Consider the following 22,050-nt stretch of genomic DNA (forward strand, 5'->3'; position numbering starts at 1 on the left):
TTCTGCCAAAAGTGATCTCTGAAATTTCCATTAAATCAAACCATTGAATTGCCAGTTTTCTTTCCTAAGCATTCAAACAGAGGAGAGTATTGCCTACAAAATCCACTTCTACTTGAACAGGACTAGGTCCTCTTGTAAGTCTGACCAGTTATTTTTAGCCTCTTCTGGACTTAGATTAGGATCTGCTGTTGCTAAGGTCACATTGGCTAGATGGTTGAAAGACTGTGTGACCTTCATTTATACACAACGTAATATCCCATTGCCTACTACCATGAAGTCTCATGCGACAAGGTCTGTGGCAACTTCTGCTGCCTTCCACGCCAGAGCTTTTTTACATGACATCTGTGCAGCTGCAACTTGGGCTATGCCTCATACCTTCATTAGTCATTACAAATTGGATTTGGCCTCCAGGGGAAGAGCATCTTTTGGTTCTATGGTGCTTAGGAATGTCCTTCCATGAGAGCCTCCCAGGAATAGAGGTAGCTGAGGACTCTGTGCCATATGTAAGGAATGAAAGCGGATTAACAATATCAGATAAAGAAGTTGTCTTACCATAACGTTCCTTCTGTGTTGTTGATCCTTGTTCAGTCATTACGACCCTCCCTCCTTCCCCCTCCTGTGGCTTCTAGTGGATCTCACCATCTGGTTCTCTTAGGTCATTTGTCCAGAGGTAGCCTCTACCTTCTTTTGACTTGCAAACTCAATCTGAGGTAACAGGGAGAGGGGAATTCTGGGTATGAGTTTAGCTCGAGAGTTTGTAGCTGACTCTAGCTTGGAAAATGGCCGGCTCGGTTCCGAGGTCTGAACTGATACCCATACGTAATGACTGAACGAGGATCAACAATACAGATGGAACGTTATGGTAAGACATAACTTCTTTTTATTGTCCGCTACAATTACTGAATATATCCCAAAATGCCAAAAACAACTGTAGAAATAACAAGTGAGACGAAACTGTCTCAGCTATGTGAATCAGTACGAGTGAAACTGGACCCGGTCAAGTAAAGCACGATTTATTCCAATCGCAAACAAACACAAGAATAACGGTTAAGCGCTTTCATCTGTGAATACAGACTTAATCAGAACACCATTACTGTGTATTACTGGCAAATTTGAAAACTTTTTGGCGCCAAAAAGAACACTGAAAGTACTAATTTAAAGTGACAATGCATAGTATATACACACACTACGTATAAACATTATTAAAACCTCATATATAAAAATATAAATGTATGCATAAATTATTAAAACTATTAGAACTAAACATTAAAAACATGCGTTACATATGAATGGTCTCAGCTGATAAACTAAGTTGTAATACTGATTTAATAGAAATAGAATCATTAATACCAGGGAATTTTGTGGCATTAGTTGCAATTTGCCAAAATAATTCCCTTTTACATAACTGTGCTTTATAATTACCCCTTCTAGCGGATATAAATGTTTTATCAGTAATAGCAAATTTTAACATGTGTATCACCATATTTATTTATATGCCTAAATAAAGCATTTTTAGTATCTTTAACTTTTATTTTATATAGGTGCTCATAAATACGTCTTTTCAGTTGTCTCTCCGTTTTGCCTATGTAGAATACAACACTTGTATTACACTTAGCTAAATAGACAATATTATTGCTATTACAATTCCCCTTTCTAAACCGTACATATGTCTTATTAATATCATCCAATTTTATTCCTATATCTTCATTAATAGCAAAACATTGTTTACACTGTCCACATTTTTTAGTATGGGTATTTATTACCTTATTATAATTATGTATATTTAATAAATTCTTAATATTCATATTCATTTTGAACACAAAATTAGGGTCCCTACCAATGACATTTGATAATTCATCATCAGTTATCAATATATTCCAATGCAGCTTTATAATGATAATGTCAAATACGAATGGGGAATATGTAAGAACACAAACTCTATTAAATTCTTTTTGTATATTATTTGTATTACTTGTTATATTAAAGTTTATTACCAAGAATAGGCGAAAATTTTTTACCCCATTCATTAATAACATAAAATGATGTCATCTAATATTGCTAGAGGATATCCTCTGTTAATAAACATAATACGTATATTTATTTCATCTTTCATTGTAATAAAATCAGAGGTCATTCTAGCCAGGCGTATGCATTGGCCCTTATATATGTTCTTAAGAATATGTTTAGGATGGTTGCTAGTGTAATAAAGGTAGCCATTAGAAAAAGTTTCTTTTCTAAATATTTCTGACTGAAAGCCAGTACTCATATGGCTTACATAAGTATCCAAATATGATATACCTTCAGGACTAAAATTGTATGTAAACTTCAAAAAAGTACTAGTAGTATTTATATATTCAAAAAATTCCATAAGTGTATCAATAGACCCATCCCATAATAAAAACATATCTAAAAATCTTGTATAATATGTGATATGTTTGAAATGATCACTATTGAACAAAAATTGATTCTCCCATTCAAGCATAACTAAATTAGCAAATATGGGGGCACAAGATGCCCCCATAGCCACTCCTTGAGCTTGCTTGTAATACTCACCTTCGAAATAAATATAATTGTGTTCTAACACAAGACTCATCATATCCACTATTAAATTAATACGATCCCAACTTAAACGGGAATGTTTCCTCAAACTATCACAGAAAAATTCTAATCCCTGTTCTCTAGGGATACATGAGAATAAGTCTATCACATCAATAGTGACAAATATCAAATTATTTTTCCACTTATTACTAGTTAATTTAGATCAAAACATCCATGAGTCCTTTACTAAATGTGGAATATATTGGTACGTATGTTTTAACCATTCATCAATAACCACACCGATGTTAAGTCTTGGCTTTACTACCAGAAATAATAGGTCTGAAAGGTGGATTATTGATATTTTTGTGTACTTTAGGTATACATACTATTGTTGCCAAAATAGGATTATCATTTTTCAAAAAATTATATACATCAACAGTTATCCTATTATCAATTAAATATTCATCTAAAGCTAAATCAATTTTATGATGACCTATATTTATTTCATTACGGGAGACAACTTCATAATTCCCAGATTCAATTAATATAGTCTGAACTTTATTAATATAATCAATTGCATTATATAATACAATACCAGCACCTTTATCTGCCTTCATTATACGAATATCATTATTCCTCATCAACTCAGCCAGGCATTTCCTCTCTACATCCTCCAAATTGTCAACAAATTTCCTTCCTTTAATACTGCTATTATATTCGTAAATATCATTGCAAATAGATTCTTCAAAAATTTGCACATTTTTATGTGAGGGGGGTATAATATGCTTTTTTTCTTCATTTCATTCGGCAGCAACCTATAACTGTCATTATTTTTATATAGTAATGCTAAATTAAGTTTTCGACAGAACAATTTAATATCAATAATAGTATCTACCAAATTAAATTTATCAGTGGGTATATATTTCATACCCTTTTGAAACAAGGAAAAGAATTCATCACTAATATGTATGGAAGTATAATTAAATATTTTCAAATGATTCCTCATATAAAGGACTTGTCTATCTTCATTCTTAGATATATTCATGTTAAAGTCAACATCATTATTACTATTTACATCATTATTTTCCGATTGTGAGATATCTATTTCATTATATAATAATATTTCCTTAGATACACTGCAATTAAAACCTTTCATCTCCGATGTTGATTTGCTTTCTGGTACATCTTTTTCTGTTGTGGGGTAAAATATCGTCCCCCTTGAAAATTTGTATCAATATGTCTATAATCAACATTTCGTTCATTATAATCCATTTTATGGATAGACTCAATCTTTCTTCCAAATATAAGCTATGTATAAGGCAGGAAAAATATTTGATAGGAAATATAGGAAGATGCAACGTGATGTTGAGCAATATGAGGAGAAATAGAGCTTATATTTGGAAGAAAGATTGAGTCTATCCATAAAATGGATTCTAATGAACGAAATGTTGATTATAGACATATTGATACAAATTTTCAAGGGGGACGATATTTTACCCCACAACAGAAAAAGATGTACCAGAAAGCAAGTCAACATCGGAGATGAAAGGTTTTAACTGCAGTGTATCTAAGGAAATATATAATGAAGTAGATATCTCACAATCGGAAAATAATGATGTAAATAGCAATAATGATGATTTTAACATGAATATATCTAAGAATGAAGATAAAGTCCTTTATATGAGGAATGATTTGAAAATATTTAATTATACTTCCATACATATTAGTGATGAATTCTTTTCCTTGTTTCAAAAGGGTATGAAATATATATACCCACTGATAAATTTAATTTGGTAGATACTATTATTGATATTAAATTGTTCTGTCGAAAACTTAATTTAGCATTACTATATAAAAATAATGACAGTTATAGGTTGCTGCCGAATGAAATGAAGAAAAAAAGCATATTTATACCCCCCTCACATAAAAATGTGCAAATTTTTGAAGAATCTATTTGCGATGATATTTACGAATATAACAGAAGTATTAAAGGAAGGAAATTTGTTGACAATTTGGAGGATGTAGAGAGGAAATGCCTGGCTGAGTTGATGAGGAATAATGATATTCGTATAATGAAGGCAGATAAAGGTGCTGGTATTGTATTATATAATACAATTGATTATATTAATAAAGTTCAGACTATATTAATTGAATCTGGGAATTATGAAGTTGCCTCCCGTAATGAAATAAATATAGGTTATCATAAAATTGATTTAGCTTTAGATGAATATTTAATTGATAATAGGATAACTGTTGATGTATATAATTTTTTGAAAAATGATGATCCTATTTTGGCAATAATAGTATGTATACCTAAAGTACACAAAAATATCAATAATCCACCTTTCAGACCTATTATTTCTGGTAGTAAAGCCAAGACTTTTAACATTGGTGTGGTTATTGAAGAATGGTTAAAACATACGTACCAATATATTCCACATTTAGTAAAGGACTCATGGATGTTTTTATCTAAATTAACTAGTAAGTGGAAAAATAATTTGATATTTGTCACTATTGATGTGATCGACTTATTCTCATGTATCCCTAAAGAACAGGGATTAGAATTTTTCTGCGATCGTTTGAGGAAACATTCCCATTTAAGTTGGGATCATATTAATTTAATAGTGGATATGATGAGTCTTATGTTGAACACAATTATATTTATTTCGAAGGTGAGTATTACAAGCAAACTCAAGGAGTGGCTATGGGGGCATCTTGTGCCCCCATATTTGCTAATTTAGTTATGCTTGAATGGGAGAATCAATTATTGTTCAATAGTGATTATTTCAAACATATGACATATTGTACAAGATTTTTAGATATGTTTTTATTATGGGATGGGTCTATTGATACTTATGGAATTTTTCGAATATATAAATACTACTAGTACTTTTTTGAAGTTTACATACAATTTTAGTCCTGAAGGTATATCATATTTGGATACTTATGTAAGCCATATGAGTACTGGCTTTCAGTCAGAAATATTTAGAAAAGAAACTTTTTCTAATGGCTACCTTTATTACACTAGCAACCATCCTAAACATATTCTTAAGAACATATATAAGGGCCAATGCATACGTGTGGCTAGAATGACCTCTGATTTTATTAAAATGAAAGATGAAATAAACAATATACGTATTATGTTTATTAACGGAGGATATCCTCTAGCAATATTAGATGACATGTCAGCTTATGTTATTAATGAATGGGGTAAAAAATTTTTGCCCATTCTTGGTAATGAAAACTTTAATATAACAAGTAATACAAATAATATACAAAAATAATTTAATAGAGTTTGTGTTCTTACATATTCCCCATTCGTATTTGACATTAAGAACATTATAAAGCTGCATTGGAATATATTGATAACTGATGATGAATTATCAAATGTCATTGGTAGGGACCCTAATTTTGTGTTCAAAATGAATATGAATATTAAGAATTTATTAAATATACATAGTTATAATAATAAGGTAATAAATACCCATACTAAAAAATGTGGACAGTGTAAACAATGTTTTGCTATTAATGAAGATGTAGGAATAAAATTGGATGATATTAATAAGACATATGTACGGTTTAGAAAGGGGAATTGTAATAGCAATAATGTCTAGCTAAGTGTAATACATGTGCTGTATTCTACATAAGCAAAATGGAGAGAACTTAAAAGACGCATTTACGAGCACCTATATAAAATAAGTTAAAGATACTAAAAATGCTTTATTTAGGCATATAAATAAATATGGTGATACACATGTTCAAATTTGCTATTATTGATCAAACATTTATATCAGATAGAGGGGGTAATTATAAAGCACAGTTATGTAAAAGGGAATTATTTTGGCAAATTGCAACTAATGCCACAAAATTCCCTGGTATTAATGATTCTATTTCTATTAAATCAGTATTACAACTTAAGTAGTTTATCAGCTGAGGCCATTCATATGTAACGCATGTTTTTAATGTTTAGTTCTAATAGTTTTAATAATTTATGCATATATTTATATTTTTATATATGAGGATCTGAAGTAGGAGATTCATTTGTCTGCAACCTGTGGGTTATGGATCCGATATCGGATCCGAACCGGCATGGTTTACCAGCTATGGATCCAAGCTCTCAGCTCCTCCCCTCACCCATAATACCCTGCTCTACCCTCATGACCCCAGATCTCGTTTGCCGTGCATGGTGACCAGATTGTTTTTCCAGCTCTCCAGCTAAGTGATAGTTTAAGTGTTTAAATTGTAAAATTTAAATAATTTTTTGGTTGATTTGTGTGAAAGTGTAGGTTTCCCTTTTTGTATTATTACTTTTTTTAGTGTTTAATCAAAAATTTATATCCCTCCCCTCGCTGGTAGCGTAGTGTGTGTTGGGCCTGTGAGTTGATTTTTGTTTTAGTTAGTTACTTTAGTTATAGTAACTGTTATTTGTTAGCTTGGGATGTCTGAGCAGCCCAAGTCTATTTTTTCTAAATGCTCCGAGTGTGGCCATAAGCTTTCCCCAGCTGATGGCCACACTCGGTGTGTTAGATGCCTGGGGGTTGAACACCTCACATCTGGGTGTTCCATTTGTGCAGGGTTCAACCCCAGGGCATTGAAGGAGCGGAGGTCCAAGCTTGTTTTGGCGGGCCTTTTACCGCCGGACTCTGCTCCGACCTCCGCTCCTTCGGGGGTAACCGTCCCCACGGTTATTCCTCTCCGCTCCCCTCCTCCTCCTGGGACTCAACCTCCCGCTTCTGGTTCGGAGGAGAGGGATGCTAGAAAAAGAGACCGGAGGGAGAAGCACCACAAGCGGCGGGCCGAGACCTCTGTTTCGGCCCCGCCAGCCAAGCGGGCTTCTCCCGGCTCCATTGTCGGCTGGATCTCCTCCTCGGCTCCGGTCTCCAGTGTGTTTTTCACCGGGACCTGAGGAGGAGGAGACCCGATCTCCGTCGAGGCTATCGAGGAGGCACTCAAGGCCTACCTCGGTAGCCTCGTCGAGATCAACGTACAGCCTATCGGATGCTGATCTGGACCGGATGATGAGAAGGTTCATCCAGGCCCAGATGCAGATGGGAGTGCTCTTGCCTCCCCCCCCTGGGGGGGAGCTCAACCCCCTTTTTCAAGCAGATTGCTCCTTCTCCGACCCGCTACCCGGGTTCGGAGCAGTTGGAGCCGAGCAGCTTCGGAGCCGGGGGTGGGTCGGCGCCGATAGTACTTGGTACTATGGATCCGACCCTGCCCTCGAGTGCATCGGATCCGACCTCTCGGAGCCTGGATTCGAGCCTCGGATCCGGGGGGATCAGTGCTCCTTCGGCGCCGTCTGTGTCTGAGCGCATGTCCCTTCGGATCCGAGCGCTTCGGCTCCGATCCACTCTTCGGATCCGAGGGGGAGCCGATTGTCGGATCCTTTGGTCGAGGTCGGCTCCCCTTCGGCCTTTGATGTAGTGGAGAGGGCCCTGTTGAGGGTCTCCGGACCCCCGGCACTTGTTTCGGCTCCGTCCCGCGCTCCCTCTGCACTGGGTCAGGCTTCCACCATCCGGCTCTTGGGACAGCCCGCTTCTGTGCCCCAAGCTGTTCCCCTGGAACATGTTGCTGCTGGCGAGGAGTCCTCTGACAGCCCCCCAGAGGATGTTCCTCGCAAGCATACGTGCAAAAGGAGGCACATTGACTCCCCCGAGTCTCTCACGGAAGACAGGATTTGGAGGAAGGGGAAGGCTCCCCATGGTCACCCCCCGAGGATGTCTCATTTGGAGACATCATGGAAATGCTCCGTATAAGGGGGGGGGGTCTGCCCCCAAGTCTTCCTCGGACGAGTCCGTGTTCTTGGAGGCATTTGAAGCGGGCCCGTCTACCTCTTGGGTGTCCCCTCCTGCCGACCCCCTGGTGGACCTCATTACCACCAGGGCGTGGAAGGAACCGGACACCGTGGAGCCAATCCCTAAGAGGCCCGACAGGATCCTCAGCCCACCGTCTGACCGTGCCCATTGGAGTAAGGGGCCTCCGGTAGATGCCATGTTGACGGGCGGCCACCAAGAGGGAACTTGCTCAGGAGAGTCCCTCAGTCCATCCCCCGAGCAAGGAGTCTCGGATGATGGACCGCTTGGGGAAGCGGATGTTTAGTTCAGCGACCTTCTCGTAAGGTCGCTGAACTACCTGGCACACGTCATTAGGATGCAGCGAGATCTCATTAAAGAATACGCTGCATCTCCCCCAGAGTCCATGTCGGAGGAGGACAAAGTGCTGCACTCCACCCGCATGGCCACTCTTAGATCAGTTACCAATACCTCTATGCGGCTACTCTCCCATGCTACGGAAGGCGCCGCTAGAGCCGCAGGGGCAGGTCTAGTCACTAGACGTCAGGCCTGGCTCCGTCATTGCGATTTTTCTGAGCCCTTCAAAGCGTCATTTGACGCCCCTTTGGTTCTGCCCTCTTTGGCAAAACCGTTCGCGACACTTTGACCCAGAGTGAGAAGGACGGGAAGACGCTGTCTGCCGTCGGAATCCGCTTCTCTGCACCCCAGAGGCCCTATTCTAGGAACCAAAAGGGTCAGAAGAAGATGTGGTTCCGGAAGTCGCAGCAATCCCAGCCTGCTCCGGACAACCAGTCCTTCCGTGGCAGAGGAGGACAGGGAGGACGCCGCCCTAGAGGCAGAGGGGCTCCCAGGAACTTCGGGTCCAGAGAACCCTTCTCTGAACGGCCCGCGCAGCAACCCTGAGGGGTTGCCCGGCTGCTCCACTCTGGAGGCAGTCGGGGGACGTTTTTCGGGGCACCTAGCGGCATGGGAGTCCATAACATCAGACCGCTGGGTTCTCAAGATCATATCCAGAGGATACCGCATCCCTTTTCGTCACTTACCAAAGTTGAAGTCCCTCCCAGACGTTCCACCCGGGCAAGCGGGAGGCCGCTTTGGCAGAAATTGGCCATCTACTAAAGAAAAGAGCCATCCAGCCCGTCCCCCCAGACCAGATCGGATCAGGGTTCTACTCCAGGTTCTTTTTAGTGCCAAAAAAGACGGGGGATCTAAGACCAATTTTAGACCTTTCTCTCTTGAACCTGGCAGTTCCCAAGGAGAAGTTCCGAATGGTCACTCTGCAATCTATTCTCCCCCTTCTGGGAGAAAATCACTGGATGTGCTCCATAGACCTCAATGATGCGTACTACCATATACTAATGGACAGGCGCTCCAGGAGGTTTCTCCGCTTCCGGCTGGGAGCCAGTCACTACCAGTTCCGGGTCCTTCCCTTTGGTCTCACCACAGCCCCCAGGGTGTTCACCAAAGTATTAGCAGTGGTAGCGGCCCACCTTAGGCTTCAGGGGGTGCAGGTCTTCCCCTACCTGGACGACTGGCTCCTTACTGCCCCAACAAGGCATCTACTACTATTGGCGCGAGACTCCTTTCTCCATCTTGCTCCCAATCTGGGCATTACAATAAATACAAAGAAATCCAACCTGGCGCCCACACAGCTCTTAGATTTTATAGGGGCCAGGTTAGACACAAGGAGTTTAAAAGCCTTCCTCACTGCGGACAGAGTTAAAAATCTGCAGCTCCAGGTGCGGGCCATTCTCCACTCAAGTTCTGTTCTGGCGGAGTTGGTCCTGAGGGCTCTAGGGTCCATGGCGTCTGCTATAGCACTTCTTCCTCTTGCCAGGCTCAATATGCGCGTCCTCCAGTGGACTCTCTTTGTACAATGGTCATACCTTGCTCTCCCTATGCATCATCCCATTGCGATCAGCAAGGCTTGCAAGCGGTCCCTCCTGTGGTGGCTTCACTCCCCAGATCTCCACGGAGGCCGCTCATTTTGTGCTTCTCCCCCTCTCGCCACGGTGACCACGGACGCCTCCCGCCTCGGGTGGGGGGGGGCATTTTGCGGGCCGGACCGTCCAAGGCACGTGGAACGATTCAGAGACCTTACTGCATATCAACGTTCTAGAGATGAGAGCAGTGCTCTTAGCGTTGCTAGCACTTCAGGACTTTCTTCCCTTGGGAACAATTGCGATTCAATCGGACAACATGTCAGTTGTCTGGTACATCAACAAGCAAGGGGGAACGAGGTCTTACCCTCTTTGTCGAGAAGCCATGAGAGTTTGGGAATGGGCAATCTCCACCGACCGCTTTCCAATAGCAACGCACATTCCGGGTCGGTCCAACATCCTGGCGGACAAGCTCAGTCGCACCATTCTGACCCCTTACGAGTGGTCTCTCAATTTTCAAGTAGCGGAATGCATATTCGCACGGTGGGGAACTCCTTCATGCGATCTTTTTGCCTCTCCCTCAAACACCAAGTGCGACAGTTTTTTCGCTCTGATACCTCCTCCAGGAGGTTCTCCAAGAGACGCTCTGGTGCATGCTTGGCCACCCGGTCTTCTGTATGCTTATCCACCCTTGCCTCTGATGCTCCAAGTTCTTCAGAAAGCCTCTCGGTGGGTTGCAGAATGATTCTCATTGCTCCGTTTTGGCCTCGACAGATCTGGTTCCCCTTCCTAAGGTCTCACTCGGTGAATCCTCCTTGGATTCTAGATCCCATTCCGGATCTGATATCTCATCCATCCTGCATATCTCCTCCGAACCTGGACAACCTGAAGCTGACCGCTTGGCTGCTCCAGTTCCACTCTTGATCAGGACTCCCGGTATTTCGTCCCCTGTTAAGGCGATCCTGGTGGCAGCTCATAAACCGTCCACTAGGAAAGTCTACCGCAGCAAGTGGAAACTGTTTTCTTTGTGGGCGGAGCGGCAAGGCCTGAATCCCTTCACAATTCCTCTCCCTTTAGTGCTTGATTTCTTAACCACTCTTTTTAACGATGGTGCCAGCAGTTCCACAGTCAAAGTACAACTGGCGGCAATCTCACATTATCACATTGGTCATGACTCTAGTCCACTCATGTCAGCCAAGTTGTGTAAAATTTTCCTTAAAGGTACTTTCCTTCTCAGGCCCGCTGTAAAACAAGCGGTTCCTCCATGGGACCTTTCCTTAGTTCTCCAGGCCTTGACCCCCCCCCCCTTCGAACCAGCGGCTACGGTGGATCTCAAATTCTTGTCTTTCAAGACAGCCTTTTTAGTAGCCATTACATCGGCCAAGAGAGTTTCAGAGCTCCAAGCATTATCAGCTAAACCTCCTTACTTGGTCTTTCATCCGGACCGTGTTTACCTCAGGACCAACCCGTCCTTTCTTCCTAAAGTAGCCTCTGAAGCAAACATTAATCAATCCATTAAACCTCCCTGTTTTCTTTCCTAAATATGAAAACAAAGGTGAATATAAGCTTCACTCCTTAGATGTTCACAGGCACCTTAGATTTTATCTAAACAGAACAGCTGGTCATAGGCAATCCGACCAGTTGTTCATTTCCTTTGCTAAATTTAATTTGGGCAAGCCAATTTCTAAAGTCTCTCTGTCTCGCTGGATTTCACAATGTATCTTATTGGCTTATCAAGCTTCAGGAAGGCCTGCACCGGAGGGTGTACACGCCCATTCAACCCGGTCAGTATCTACCTCGGCAGCCTTTAAGGCTAGGATTCCTCTAGATGATATTTGTGCAGCAGCCACGTGGGCTTCATCTCATACTTTTATTTCCCACTACAAGTTGGATCTTGCATCTAGGGGTAGAGCATCCTTTGGCTCAGCGTGCTCCGGAATATCCTTCCATGATGGCCGCCCAAGATTCAGGTAGCTGGGGACTCTGTCCCACAGGTTGCAGACAAATGAATCTCCTACTTCAAATTTAGAAGTTATGTACTCACCATAACATTCCATCTGAGTAGGTGTATTCATTTGTCTGCAACCATCCCGCCCTCCTATCCCCCTGGCCTTTCAGTTTCCTGCATATTATGTGTTACCCTTTTCAGGGTGTTCTTGCTGTTGGCAAACTCGATCTGAGGTCATGAGGGTAGAGCAGGGTATTATGGGTGAGGGGAGGAGCTGAGAGCTTGGATCCATAGCTGGTAAACCATGCCGGTTCGGATCCGATATCGGATCCATAACCCACAGGTTGCAGACAAATGAATACACCTACTCAGATGGAACGTTATGGTGAGTACATAACTTCTAATTTTAATAATGTTTATACGTAGTGTGTGTATATACTATGCATTGTCACTTTAACTTAGTACTTTCAGTGGTTCTTTTTGGCGCCAAAAAGTTTTCAAATTTGTCAGTAATACACAGTAATGGTGTTCTGATGAAGTCTGTGTTCACAGATGAAAGCGCTTAACCGTTATTCTTGTGTTTGTTTGTGATTGGAATAAATCGTGCTTTACTTGACCGGGTCCAGTTTCACTCGTATTGATTCACATAGCTGAGACAGTTTCGTCTCGCTTGTTATTTCTACAATTACTGAATGGTTAAAAAATGTATTCCCTGCATGCAGAAAAAACAAGATTTTAGAAGTTTTTTTTATCCAGTTCAGTTGTATGTTTAGTTAAATGAGTATCCGAACTGTCCTAGGTCCCAATTAGTTCGGATAATCGACTGTCTACTATTTATACACGTTTTCTTTTGACAGTAATTCACTGCATTAAATCACTTGCCCATTTCCGTCTTTCTCTTAAGTCACTCTCGTCCTACATGCCTTGGTTCCACAAATTCCATTAATTTCCAAGTAATTTGCTCCTTGACTTTGCTGAATATCCCACCTTCATTTCCATTTCTTTTCTATTTTACACCATACAGGACTTCAGTAATAGTTGGTTTAGATTTTAATTTCTATTTTCTAGTAATTTAATTTTTTTAGCAGCCAGTAACGTTAAGCCATTCGGAGTATATATCCCAGCTCATAGGAGTACATTCCTGGGTTGCAACCATTTGCTCCCCCAACATTTCTGACAAATTACTCTGCAGGAAATTTTTGAAGTCTGCCACCCCCCAATAAAAAGTGTCCCCAGTTGCTACTGGCTTTCCCATGACACCTCCAGCATCTGCCGGAGGAAAAATTCTCAAGTTTGTTTTGGGGTATAAAAGTACATATGAAAACACTTCAAGCTTCTGAACTTTGTTGCATAGTTGCTTCACTTTCTTTTGAGAGTAGTGGAAAGCACCAGTTGAAGGTGGAATAGAGTATAAAAGGGCCACAGCAATTACAGCTGCTTTTAAGAATATTAACTTAGAGTATCTGTAAAGTATGTGGACTATGGCATGTGCTTTTTCCTACATTACAAGCTGGTCATTCAGGAAAAGGGACAGGGTGGGCTTTCCTGTGGCTGTTTGGGGTCTGTTAAGATTCCTTTCTAATGGGGGGAGTATTTTTCCCACAGAGAAGGAACTACAGTGGATCAGTAACTGTCATGATCATAGTGCAGTGGTCTGTTTGTTCATGTTTACAGATGTTTGTGTAGGGTCACTGTTGGAATGCCCTTAACCCCCCCCCCTTCCCAGAATTCACTTTCCCCTATTCAGAAAGAGCCAAGGGGGCTGGAAGGTGGAAAGATGTTCAACAAATCCTATAAGGTCAGTACAGTGTTGGGAGGTGTGCACTTCCTTGGGGAACCAGCCAGTGCCTTGGACATTTCACTGAGATGTTCTGGCATTGAGGGAAATTAGCTGCTTCTGTCCTTAAGGGTTTTACATACAATTCCTACCACCACTGGTGATGGGGAACACTTGCTGGCTGACATCCAGCTAAGAAGGAACTGAAAATGGTGCCAGCTCTTCTCTCAAAACTGCAAGTTACCTGATGTTCTGTGTTGGGAGAGAACCATCTCCACACTGGGGATATCTGCTACTTTCTGAAAGTTCAGTGTGAAATTCCTGTAGCTGTACTTTCACTTGTTAAATAGGTTGCTTGTACCAAAATATGGTAGACAGTTTTTCAAGAGTATGTGAAATAAGGACTACTGCTTAAGAGTCTTGGACACAAGTGAGCAGTGTATTCCAGTGCTTTCCTTCCCTCTAAACCTGCTGCAGTAAAATGTTGAGTGTCTGGTCTGCGTTGTAACTGCTTGATTTGTGTCGTACATTTTTGAAGTCTTGTATTATGTTTGACACCTCCCCCTTGCTTGGACTTATTACGCTGACTTCATTCCTGGTATAAAATGTGTAATTTCTGTTAACTAAGATTTACTCAGTGAATGTCATGTGTTTTCTTTTGTATAGGAAGTAGATTTGGAATTCCTTGCGAAAATGACAAATGGTTTCTCTGGAGCTGATCTGACAGAGGTTTGCCAGCGTGCTTGTAAATTAGCCATCAGAGAATCTATCGAAAGTGAAATCAGACGAGAACGTGAGAGACAAACAAATCCTTCGGCTATGGTAGGTGTAGTTGTCCATCTTTACTGCTAATTTTCTGTATTCCATTAGTCTGTTCTGATACCTTTGTAATTAACTAAATGAATGATGTTCTGCAGTCCTATCTCGCCTTCATTCTTACATATGGGATCGGAGCCGATCCTCTGCTCCGACTTGGACTGTTTACAAGCTGGAAGTCTTCTAGTTGGCTCGTGGGTAGGTAGGTATCCCATGGTGCACCAGTACAATCCCCAGATCACGTTTGCCGCAATGAGTTTGGTTGTGCTTCTCTTTGGCTCTAAGTTTTGCATTTTTTCATAATTTATTTGAATTTTTTTGTCATTGTTTAGTCATAGTGTAGTTGCAATTTAGAATAGTCAGACTTTATAACTGCGCCATTTGTGTGCAATTTCTTCTTACATTGGCCCTTTGCCCTCATAGTATTGGCATCCTGTGTGTTGTTTTCATGTTTAATAGAGTTAGTATTTGTAAGTGCCTTTGCGCTCAGACTGTTATAAGTTTTTTGCAGATTCCCACTTGCTAAATTGTTACCGTTGTTAACAGAACTAGGTTCTGTTTTATTTCCTTAGTCATAAGTCTGAGTTTTTTGCGTATTCCCGCTTGCTACATTGGTTAGTGTTAACAGAACGAGGTTCTGTTTTTCTTGTTTAGTATTTGGATAGTTACACTTCATTCCTGTTTGAGTGTGTGACTTCTCTGCTTATTGCAACTTTCACTAGGTGTGTTTTAGTTAGAAGACCTAGTTTTTTCCATTTCCTTTCCTGCCCGTGCTAGGCCCGTTTAAGTTAGAGGACCTAGTTGTCATGGTGTCTTTCTCTTTTCTGGAGGGCTAGGCCCGTTTAAATTAGAGGACCTAGTCATCTCCCCTTTTCTCTGTGTGTGTGTGTGTGTGTGTGTGTGTGTGTGTGTGTGTGTGTGTGTGTGTGTGTGTGTGTGTGTGTGTGTGTCTCTGTAAGAATGTCTAAAGAAAGTAAGGACCATAAGCCATCTGGCTTTAAGAAATGTATTAAATGCTCACAGATGTTCATAACGGATGGCCACAGTAACTACGTTTATCGTTTGGCGGCCATCCATTTACTGGAAACTTGCTTATTTTGCCACTCTTTCAGTGCTAGGGTGTTGCAAGAAAAAAAAATAAGCTCATCCTAAAAGGTCTTAAACTTTCCTTTGAGGAAGATCTGGCTAGCTCTTCCTCCTGTTCTAGATCTCAGGGATCTAAAAAGGAAAAGTCTAAGTCCTCTGAGAGGCCCTCCCCGGCACCGGCTGCTGTCTCGGAGCCACCTCTTAAAATCACTAAATCTGACAAGTCCACTGTCTCATTGGCTCCACAGAGCTATGTGCCGATTGAGAGCAGTACTGTGATTACAGGGTCGGCCCCAAGTAGCTCTGAGCCGACCGCTGAGAGTATCTCTCTGAGCCAGTCTATGAATCCTATACCAGTCTCCCCTATATTGAAGTCTCCGATACTGCAGACCTCCCGCTCTCCTAATCTGTCCTCCAGGTCTTCCAGGAGTTTATCGGAAGAAGATGTGAAGAGGGTAGTGCTGAGACGGTCATCTGCTTTACCTAAATTATTGTTGGCTCCGACCCAGTCGGTTCCTGAGCCACTTGAGTCAGTTAAGCCCCCTTCGGTCATTCCTCCTCCGAGCCATGCTGGTCTTTCAGAGCTGGAGTGTTTGGTACCACTGGTAGAATCCTCGGCTCCAGCTCCCCCTGTGGATGTTTCGGAGCAGAGTTCCGCTCCGAGACACTGTGCCATCCATGGTGTGGACAGATACGAGAACTGTATCTTCTCTTCAGCGGCATTTACCCTTAAATCGCTAAACTTACCTGACTCACTTCATGAGGCTTCAGAGAGATCTCCTTAAAGAGTTAGATTCTCTACAAGGTACATGTACTTCGGGAGTCCCTGACAAGGTGTCTGCCCAGTTGTCCACCTTGAACTCTATCGTCAGCTCGTCCATGTGACTTATTTCGTACACAGCCGATGGAGCGAGTAGAGCAACGGATTCAGGAATTTCCCTAAGGTGTCATTCCTGGATGCGTTTGTGTAACTTTGCGGAACCGTTCAAGTCTACCTTTACCAACGCCCCCTTCAGTTTCTCATTATTTAGATCCAAGGTAAGGATGCTCACCCAGTGCGAGCAAGAAGGAAAAACACTCTGCCGTGGGAGTATGTTTTGCTGTCCCCTCTAGACCGTATCCTAAGGGTCAGAGGGATGGTAAAATGTGGTTCAAGAAGTCCCAGAGATGTTTCCAGGATGCACAGGGTGACTCCACCTTCAGAGGTAGAGGAGGAGGAAATGGTAGACGTCGCCCTAGAGGCAGGGACAGTCTGCAAAACCAGGTAGGTCTCGATTCTTTTCAGGGCCGACCTTACCAGCACTTCTGATGTGGTGCCCGACTGTGCTTCTCTGGAGCCAGTCGGGGGTCGCATTTCTTTGTATCCAGAAGCCTGGCTGGGTATCACTCGACAAGTGGGTACAAAGAATGTTTACCAGAGGTTATGTCATACCCTCTTCTCTTCCACCCTTTGTTCCCAAAAAGATCCCGGATGTTCCACCCAATCACAGGGATCTGGCAACTGTGGAGGTCAAGAAGTTGCTGTCAGAGTCATCCAAACCATCCCAGCAGGCCAAATAGGATCCGGAACTTACTCCAGATTCGTTTTAGTGCCAAAGCGTACAGGGGACTGGAGGCAAATCTTGGATCTCAGCAGATTAAACGAATCAGTAAAAGACAAGTTCCGGATGGTGACACTGCAGCCTATACTCCCTTTATTTAAGGAAAGACAATTGGATGTGCTCAGTAGATCTCCAAGGTGCCCACTACCACATAAAAATGGACAGGGCATCGAGGGATCATCTACGCTTCCGGCTGCGAGACTTCAGTTTCGTGCTCTGCCCTTTGGTCTCACCACAGCCCCCAGGGTGTTCACCAAGTGTATGGAGGTAGTGACAGCTCACCTGAGACATTGAGGATTCCATGTGTTTCCGTATCTGAACGACTGGCTCTTGACCGCCCCCACCAGGCATCTACTTCTTCAGACCAGGGATGCTACCTTTCAGCTTTGTGCCCAGATGGGAATTTCTATAAATTGGGAAAAATATGCCTCATTGCCCTCTGTCTGTGATTTTTATAGGCGCAGAGATGGACACAGTAGACATGTTGGCTCGTCTTCCTGTAGAAAGGCCGCAGAATCTGGTTCTTCAAATTCAGCGTCTTCACCCCCCACAAATGGTCAAAGCCAAGACTATTCTGCAGCTTCTAGGGACCATGGCTTCCACCATATTACTAGTGCCACTAGCCAAGACTGCACATGAAGATTCTTCAGTGGCTCCTGTCGTCCCAGTGGTCTTTTCAGCACCTGCCATTATCGTATCACATTCTACTGACACACTTGCAAGAAAGACTTCCTTTGGTGGACTCTACCCAATCAGTTAACCATGGGCAATTCATTTGTTCCTCCTCAACCTGTTGCCAGTGTGATACCACGGATGCCTCACAGGGGGGGCATTATCTAGGCAGGACTGTCCAAGGCACATGGCAAGATCACGAGGCTCACCTGCATATCAGCATTCTAGAGATGAGGGCTGTGCTCCTGGCATTGCAAGCACTTCATGACCTTCTGTCTCTGGGGACTATTGCAGTGCAATCAGACAGCATGTTTGTAGTATGGTATATCAAAAAACAGGGACCAGATCTTACCCGCTCTGTTGAGAGGCTATTCAAGTTTGGAAATGGGCGATAGCTTCCCAGTGTTTTCTGGTGGCAACACACATTCCGGGGACAACCAACGTGATAGCAGATAAGCTCAACTGGGCAATCCTGATGCCTCACAAGTGGTCTCTGAAACAGGAAACAGCAGAACAGATTTTCTGCAGATGGGGACAGCATTGCTGCAATCTCTTTGCCAGCCCAATCATTGCCAAACGCAGCAGCTACTTCTCCTCTTCCCCCCCTTCAGGGATTCACCGAGAGACGCACTTGTTCACAATTGCCCCCTGGGTCTCCTTTATGCTTTTCCTCTCATTCCCAAGATTATTCAGAAAGCGAAACGGCTGGGAAGCAAACTAATCCTCATTGCTCCTTACTGGCCTCATCAGGTTTGGTTCCCCTTCCTCGGGCCTCTTCTAGACGATCCTTGGATTCTGGACCCAGTTCCAGTCTTGTTGACTCAAATGGCAGGTTTGCTTCACCACTCCTTACCCTCAATTTGACAGCGTGGCTGCTCCAGTTCCATCCTAGTCAGGCTTCACGATTTCTCACCCTTCGTAACTCATATCTTTAGGTCTTCTCATAAACCTTCTACCAGGAGACTATATTCTAGTAAATGGAGAAGATTCTCTATCTGGGCGGAGAAAATGAATGTTGACCCTTACACTGCCTCCATTCCAGTGGTTTTGAAATTCCTGTCTGTGCTTTTTCACCAGGGATCTGCTGCTGCCACTTTGAGTTCAATTGGCAGCGATTTCAAATTTTCATCTAGGCTTTCAAGATTCTTATCTGATGTCACACAGGCTGTGCAAAACTTTACTTAAAGGTGCCACCTTAAGACCCCCCTTTCAAGAAACTGTTGCCTCATGGGATTTAAATTTTATGTTATCCAAATTAACTTCTCTGTCTTTTGAGCCTGCTCATTCATCCCCTTTGAAATTCCTGTCTTGGAAGACTTTGTTTCTGGTGGCTATCACGTTGGCCAGACTGGTGTCAGAGTTACAGGCATTGTCTGTGAAAACCCCCCTTATCTGATTTTTCACAAGGACAGGGTGTCCCTTTGTACTAATCCTTCCTTTGTCCCCAAGGTCTGTTCCCTTGCCACCTTGAATCAATCCATAGAACATCCAGTGTTCTTTCCAAATCATTCCAACGCAGTTGAATACAGGTTTCATCAGCTGTATGTCCATAGACGATTATGTTTTTATTTGCACCGAACTAAGAATCAGATCAGTTATTTATTTTTCCGAATCCAGGTCAGGCTTGTCAGTTTCCAAACTCACACACTCTAATTGGATTTCTAGCTGTATAGCTTACGTTTACATCTGAGGGGTAGACCTTTACCCTTTAAAATAAATGCTCGTTCTACCAGATCTCCGTCTACCTCTGCAGCCTTTCAAGCCAGGGTCCCACTTTATATTTGTGCAGCAGCAACGTGGGCTACCCCTCACACTTTTATTACTCATTACAAATTGGATTTAACCTCCAGGGGTAGAGCATTTTTTGGTTCCACAGTACTCGGGAGTATTTTTTTCTTGAGCCTTCCAAGAATAAGATGCTAGGGACGCTGTCCCGTATGTAAGAATGAAGGCGAGATAGGACTACAGAACATAACGAAGTTATGTACTCACCATAACGTTCCATGTTTGTAGTCCATCTTGCTCTTCTTTCTTATGAACCCACCCTCCTACCTCCATCCTGGAAAGTACCTGGAGACAGAAAAATACTACCATTTTTTATGGAAACCTTTTAATATTGGCTTCTTTTGTATATTTGTTCTCTACTAGTTAGCAACAAACAAGATCTTGGGGATTGTACTGGTGCACCATGTGATACCTATCTAGCCACGAACCAACTAGAAGACTTCCAGCTTGTAAATAGTCTGAGCCGAGGATTGGCCCCGATCCCATATGCAAGAATGAAGAGCTAGATGGACTACAAACATGGAATGTTATGGTGAGTGCATAATACATATATTTTTTTTTTTTTTTTTTAAGATTAGCATTTCAGTAGTGCATGCTTGAATTGATTTTATTTCATGTTTAACCTTTTTTGATGACCCTTGATTTGTACTTTGGCTTTTTTCAGTGGGTGGCTTTTTGAGATTTCTCCCTCTAGTACTGTGCCCATCTGTGAATATTAGTTTGTTCAGCTTCTGTGCTCTAGTGTATTTACGCTACCATGCCCATTGTACTTCATGACAATAACAGACTGCAGGCTTGGAGAATTCACTCAACCCTTGTTTCCCAGTTGTATTGTGCTTTAGCTTAGTATATAAAGTTGTGAAATTAGTCCTTGTCACTACTGTGAGGAAATCTGAAGAAAAGACCATTATGAGACTGTATTGTTGAAATGGAGTGTAAAGCGCGGACACTGGTCCCCCAGCACGTTAACCCAGTTGCCTTCAGGTTGAAAGACCTGACCTTGAGGCCTCCATTGTCAGGCATGTGGCAGCTTTTAAGATGGTCTCTTAATCCTACGTCAAGGCCAGATAGGAACGAGAGAGGGCATTAGAAGGGCTGGTGTTGATCTTGTACTCTTAAAATCCATTCCTGAGATGGTCTCTCCAGAGACTGTCTTGTGCCCATGTGCTGTTGAGACCATGAAGACTGAAGGGACACACAGCACATATCCCTGGTTGTGCATGGTGCACTCACTCTCCCCATTGGGCTTGGATTAGGGAACTGTCTTTCTCCCCTACATTGTCTTGAAATAAAAAGGACAAATAGAGATTTTTGTCTGAGCCAAGATAGGTAATAAGGCTTCCTTTTGTCTTGTTTCCCTTCCTGATTGATTTAAGAGCTCTCCTGTGAGAATGGTATGTTGTCCCTGTGCCATACACACCACGGAGATTGAAGATCCTTTTCTGTCTTTCCAGTGGTTCCTATCCTCAAATGTACAGTTATTTGACTTGGAAGCATCTGGATTCCACATCTGTTAAAGGATATCTTTTGTGAAATCCTTCATGTAGTAAAAGTATGCCAGGGCAGATGCGTGTGATCTTTTCAGTCCTGCTGGATAAGAAGTCAGAAGCTTTGGACAGTAGGAGCAATAAGAGGTGGTCTGATTTATTGGATATTAGGTTTTTAATGGGCTAATCTGTTTCATCAGAGTTTGGAAAAGCCTGCAGGAGTTTCCTGATTTTGGAGTTTACTGTGAAAAATGTTTAAAACTGCTTCCATATGGGTTTTGCATATTATGTAAGTGCAACTTCCCTGGCACTTTGTGATAACTGGGAGGAACAGGTGTTACAGCCAAGAACTTTAAGTGGAAGAATGAACTGATGCCATTTTTCCAGGTTGATGTCATTTTTGTGCATCTTGCACAAAGCCTGGGCTTCAGAAGACTCTGGTAATTATAGACCTATAAGCCTGAGCATTTTCATCAGCAAGGCTATTGAAATGATTTAAATAAGAATCTAGGTGACCTACAAACTCTCGACCCAAGATTAGTCAAGTGCATGTCCTGCCTACTTAACCTTGTTACTCAGGCAATGGACTAGAACAAAACTGTGTACACCTCCCATCAAGACCTTGAAAAGGCATTTGGCACCATCTGACACTTCACTGTTGTAGGTAG

At 42.4% G+C, this 22,050-nt stretch overlaps 1 protein-coding gene across 1 annotated transcript in view; it reads left to right on the plus strand.

Moving 5' to 3' along the window:
• LOC122806732 (valosin containing protein) overlaps positions 1-22,050 on the plus strand; it is a 1,741,209-nt gene that overhangs the window by 1,471,610 nt on the left and 247,549 nt on the right. The window contains exon 15 of the mRNA XM_044077401.1: positions 14,602-14,757. Within this exon, the coding sequence (XP_043933336.1) occupies positions 14,602-14,757 (156 nt within the window). The remainder of the gene's footprint in view (positions 1-14,601; positions 14,758-22,050) is intronic.

Source organism: Protopterus annectens, chromosome 1.part1 (genome assembly GCF_019279795.1).
Source record: "Protopterus annectens isolate FY-2018-M chromosome 1.part1, PAN1.0, whole genome shotgun sequence".
Classification (NCBI taxonomy): domain Eukaryota; kingdom Metazoa; phylum Chordata; order Ceratodontiformes; family Protopteridae; genus Protopterus; species Protopterus annectens.